The sequence below is a fragment of the Sprattus sprattus genome (genome assembly GCF_963457725.1).
Source record: "Sprattus sprattus genome assembly, chromosome: 14".
Lineage (NCBI taxonomy): Eukaryota > Metazoa > Chordata > Actinopteri > Clupeiformes > Clupeidae > Sprattus > Sprattus sprattus.
Genome location: NC_137912.1, coordinates 13,069,765 through 13,074,580, shown reverse-complemented (window position 1 = coordinate 13,074,580; position 4,816 = coordinate 13,069,765). Strand labels below are relative to the sequence as shown.

Genomic DNA, 4,816 nt, shown 5'->3' with positions numbered 1-4,816 from the left:
AGGAGAGAAAGAAAGAAAGAAAGAGGAAGAGGTAGGTGGGGGAGGGGGCAAAAGGGGTGAGAGAGACCTCTGGTGTGGTCATGGCCACTCATGCTAAAGGGTGGGGTGGGGTGGGGTGGGGTTATATCTGACTGGGTCTGCTGTGTTGTGTGGTAAGGTCATGCAGTCTGACCACAGTCTGTACACACAGAAGTGCCCTCAGGCAGTGAGCGTGCTGGTCCATAATTCCTACGCATGCTCACCAACAACAACAATAACAACAACAACACAATGGGGGAGGTCGTGACATTATCATGGCAGACAAGAGAAAAATATTTTTTTATATCCTCCTCCATTACAAATACATAATTGTATCATTTCTAATGTCCAGAGAGAGAGAGAGAACCTCTGCGACTCAAAGGTTGAATTTTACTTGAATTGAATTACAGAAACCAGATTAGGGTTTTTTTGTGGCTCTGTTTAAGAATAAAAATCTTCACTCAGAAAAAACGAATCCACGTCAATGCAAGCAACTGCTTTGCCGTACAACCTCTGCCGTCACTGACTTGACCAGACCACCTTTCCTATGTATCTCTGGCCAGTGTGGTAAACCAGCTTCCATAATGTGGTTCCTCTATTTGAGGAATAGAAAATGATGATTGCAAGCATCAAGTCACTCTCTACAGAATGTAGTTAATATCACTTTGGAGATGCGTTAAGTTGCTGTGTGGGGGAGAGAGTGAGGAAGAGGAAGGTAAGTAGATGTGTGAGGAGGGTGTGACGTACCTCAAACTCTTTAGAGAACGTGTGTGTGGTGTGAAGCTCAGCGACATGTTTCACAAAGTCCTTCACAGGGAGGGCTTCATTGTCCTCTACAAACATAACCACACGAAAAGCTGGTATTAAAAGGTTACCATCTACATGTACTGGTGTGTGTATGAGAGGGAGGGAGAGAACGTGTGGAAAAGTGATTGCTCAGACGTATGTTTGTGTGTGTCTCAGTGTGTGTGTGTGTAGTTCTGAGAGCAAGCATGATCCACCTTACCTGTGCCCGTGGGTAAGAGTAGGGGCGTGGATGGAGCTGAGATGACCCTGGGAGAGGTGTTATCCTCCACAAAGAAGTGAGCCGTCTGGAAACACTTCCTGTAAAAACACACTCTGCCACTTTTACAAAGATGGGATGCAGATGAGTATGAGACTGCAGACCTTGGTCATATTAGTATCTTACAGTAATAACAATTACAATTAAAAACAATTGCAACAGCATTGATAGCAATATGAAGAGGAAACAAATTAGTAATATTTGAAGTATTGTTATTAAGACTTATCATGGACTCTGACATCAGGTCTTTTATATCTGGGCCTAAAGCCAATCCGGTGCCACCTCTTCTTTTACGTGCCATGGTTCTTTACCTCCAGTAGATGAGGATGCCCACCAGCACCAGTAGGCACAGGACGGTGAGGGTGGACACCACTGCCAGGGGTACCACCGTGCGCTTCTCCCTCTCCACGCCCCCCACCATGCCCACCCGGGACTCTGGGCTGCTGTTACTGGCCTCTGTGAGGGAGACAGACTCTACTTAGGAGGCGCTTGCGTGCCACAGCTGAGTACACCAACCTTTGATGACGTCTTATTCCTCTTAAGTGTAGAAGATGCAAAAGACACTGGTAACAGTGGGGCAAACCATGCATCTGACGGAATGATACATTCATTTGATCAATACATATTTTGTTTCATTATTTTTTAAATTAATTCCAGTGATGACAACAGGTCATTGAGGTGGCAATGGTTCCACTGACATAATACAGCAGATGTGATAAAAGACCTTCTTCCTCACAGCACAAACAGGTCCCATCTGACTCGACGTGTTACCTGTATAGGGCCCATCCAAAGGCTCCATGTTTGACAGTTTGGTCAAAGTGATCTCTACAGATATCTTAGCGTTTGGAAAGATCTCCAGCAGCACGCTCTCTCCAGAGCCGCTCTCCTCCCCCTCAGAGGCAGGCGCCCCGGGGGCTGCGTCCACTCTATCTGGCTTCATCTCCTCAGCGCCCTTGGCCCTCGTGCTCTCAAAGTAAAACCTGGACACGGCCTCCTTCTCAGTGCTGACCGTCAGCCTCCCATCCTGCCCTGTTCTCGAGTCGGGGTCTCCCTCCGTGGCCGCGTGCGAGTGTGTTCGTGTTTCGATTTCGACCAACGAGGGGTTTTCCCTCTCCCACTCCCGCTCTAGTTCCTCCAGGAAGATGGTTGGACCTGAGCCACTGCTCTCCCCCTGGGTAAGCAGTGTGCTAGGGCCTTCATCAGTGAGGATAGAGGGGTGGGGTGGGGAGGACGTGTCCCTGTGCATTTTGGTGGCAGTAGCTGTAAGAGACAAGCCTGGTATGGTTACTGGCATCAGTGGGGACTGCCTGTACTAGGAGATGTAGAGGAGCAAGGCAGAGGCACCTACAGATCCACTGCAGCGAGAGCAGAGAGGAAGGAGCTCTACCTTAAAGAAGCAAGAAACCAAAGCTGCCACCAGGGGGCAGTGTCTGGCTGGAAGGAACAAAGTGGAGGGCACAAAGCATCCCCAGTGTGGTGAGGTGATGCCAATCCTGGAGAAGGAGGAGGAAGAGAGGACAGGAGAGGAACCAACACCATGTGTGTACTCAATCGGAAAAGGGGCAACGGCAGTGCGAGTTTGCACTGAGATGCGCATGATTTTGATCTGTGAAGTTTGCGAGAGCCAAAGCTATAATTGACACCTAAGAGAAGCCACTGGCTAAGTAGGACAAGTAGGATGCAACGGGGAAATAGCCAAACAGCTGAGGCTGATGATTAACCACTAAAAAAGCCTACTACCCAGCTTTCGTTTTAACACTCATCACAATCATCCACAATCAACACTCATCAAAAAAACAATAAAAAAACAACCTATATCATTACAGAAGCTGCATATCACATGAACAAATGATTTCCTTTTTCATTACATATCATGCAGGCAGCAAACTGCAGTCAGCAGTGTTGACTAACTGTCTTACCATTGAACATTGGCTGGGTGGTGTAGAGTAAGGCATTGGTGGTGGGGGTCCCTGCAGCACTTGTGGAGGAAGCTGGCACTGAGGGTGTGGTGACCATCTCCGGCTGCATGGTGGTGCTGATGACCGGTGTTTCCGGCAGGGGATTGGTGACGGCGCCTGGTAAATACGGGTCGTCGGGCCTTCTCACTTCATTGTCCTTCGGGGAAACATACACACGCTCCCGGGGGAGTGTAACCACGCCGACCATCTCCTCATCAGGGGACGGCATGCCCACTGATGTGGTCGTCTCATAGAGGGAGTTGTTGAGGAGGAAGTCCTCGAAGTAGATGTCCGTGACCACCACGCCTTCTGGCGGTTTGACCCCCTCTGGCGTGAGCAGCTTGGTGAGGGGCTTACGGGTGTAGGTCTCTGCCTTGTCTCGACTGGGGGTCCATGACAGTGAGGACTCCTCTGTGATGCGTCTCCGTACGGGAGCGGCGCTGCCCCTGGCACCGGGGAAGAGGAAGCCAGGCTGGTCAGTTGCCAGGGTGACCCAGATGGAGCTTTTAGAGGATGAGGAATCGCTTGTAAGGACCCGGTCCGGAGGGGACTCCAGATCCGGGCGTCCTCTGCCAGAGGATGGAGTCACCTGGAGAGAATAGGGAAACATGGAGATGCTCCTTTATGATCTGCCTTTGAACACAGCCACACACACCACTGGGAGTAATAACATTTCATTACATTAACTAAACACTAATGTTACACTAACACTACAATAACACTAACTTAACACTACTGCAATGTTAAACTAACACTACAATAACACTAACGTAACACTAACATTACAATAACACTTACTTTAGCACTAACAAGTGTTACACTAACACTAACATTACACCAACTAAAATGTTACCTCAAAATAATCTTCAGAGTCTGGAGAGTCTGTGAAAGGTTCAGGATCGCCCTCTGGAGGATTGAAACAAATGTCTTAGTGCACCAGAGCAATGACCAGATATCTGCTGAGTAATACTGTGTATCTGCCACATACAGAAACAGTGGGAATCAGTCTCACCCAGGTCCTCCAGTGGCATATCCACAACCACCTGGTCACTCATACGACCCTTCAGGCCATTGTTGCACAGCGCAACCACCTGGACCACATAGCTGCTGTTGGCCAGCAATTTGTAGATGATTGCCCCCTTCAGGGATCAGAAAATTATTGTTATCACAAAATCAGACATAAAACTGAACCATGACAATCCAACTGTGACTGATGAAAATTGGCAGGGCATCTGTTTTAAGCATGTGTTTATAAGCACGTTCTAATTCTATCTGTCTTTTTCAGACACAATATCAGATTACCATTCATTTGGAAAAAGTTTTAATGTTCTAATGGAGCCCTGTGTGTGTGTGTGTGTGTGTGTGTGTGTGTGTGTGTGTGTGCATGTGTGTGTGTGTGTGTGTGTGTGTGTGTGTGTGTGTGTGTGTGTGTGTGTGTGCATACGTGTGTTTGCGTGTGAGAGTGTGAGAGTGTGTATGTTTGCAGTCTCTCCCTCACTTGAGTACTAAAGGACCGAAAATGAGATTACCACATCCTGGTCTCCATCTGTCAGGTACTCGCGCTTGGGTGGGTCTTTGCCCTGCAGCCTCTGATAGGTGACGGAGTAGCGTACGATGGTGGTGTCATAGACCGCGCGGGGCCTCTCCCACGTTACCACGATGCCCGTGTAGTTCTGGGGGTCCGCCTGGATATTCTCAGGCTCCGAACTGCAAACTGCAAACAGCAGTCCACAAACACCTCAAATAATCAGCATATAAAGTCATGACACCTGGATTA

General features: G+C 48.5%; 1 protein-coding gene across 1 annotated transcript in view; it reads right to left on the bottom strand.

Annotated features, from left to right (window-relative positions):
- The window catches only part of ptprz1b (protein tyrosine phosphatase receptor type Z1b), a gene marked incomplete at both ends in the record, with an annotated part of 25,794 nt that overhangs the window by 5,272 nt on the left and 15,706 nt on the right, over positions 1-4,816 (bottom strand). Inside the window, 8 exons of the mRNA XM_080851678.1 lie at positions 766-851; positions 1,025-1,122; positions 1,393-1,537; positions 1,853-2,341; positions 3,001-3,628; positions 3,893-3,945; positions 4,052-4,178; positions 4,569-4,753. Of these exons, the coding sequence (XP_080707804.1) occupies positions 766-851; positions 1,025-1,122; positions 1,393-1,537; positions 1,853-2,341; positions 3,001-3,628; positions 3,893-3,945; positions 4,052-4,178; positions 4,569-4,753 (1,811 nt within the window). The remainder of the gene's footprint in view (positions 1-765; positions 852-1,024; positions 1,123-1,392; positions 1,538-1,852; positions 2,342-3,000; positions 3,629-3,892; positions 3,946-4,051; positions 4,179-4,568; positions 4,754-4,816) is intronic.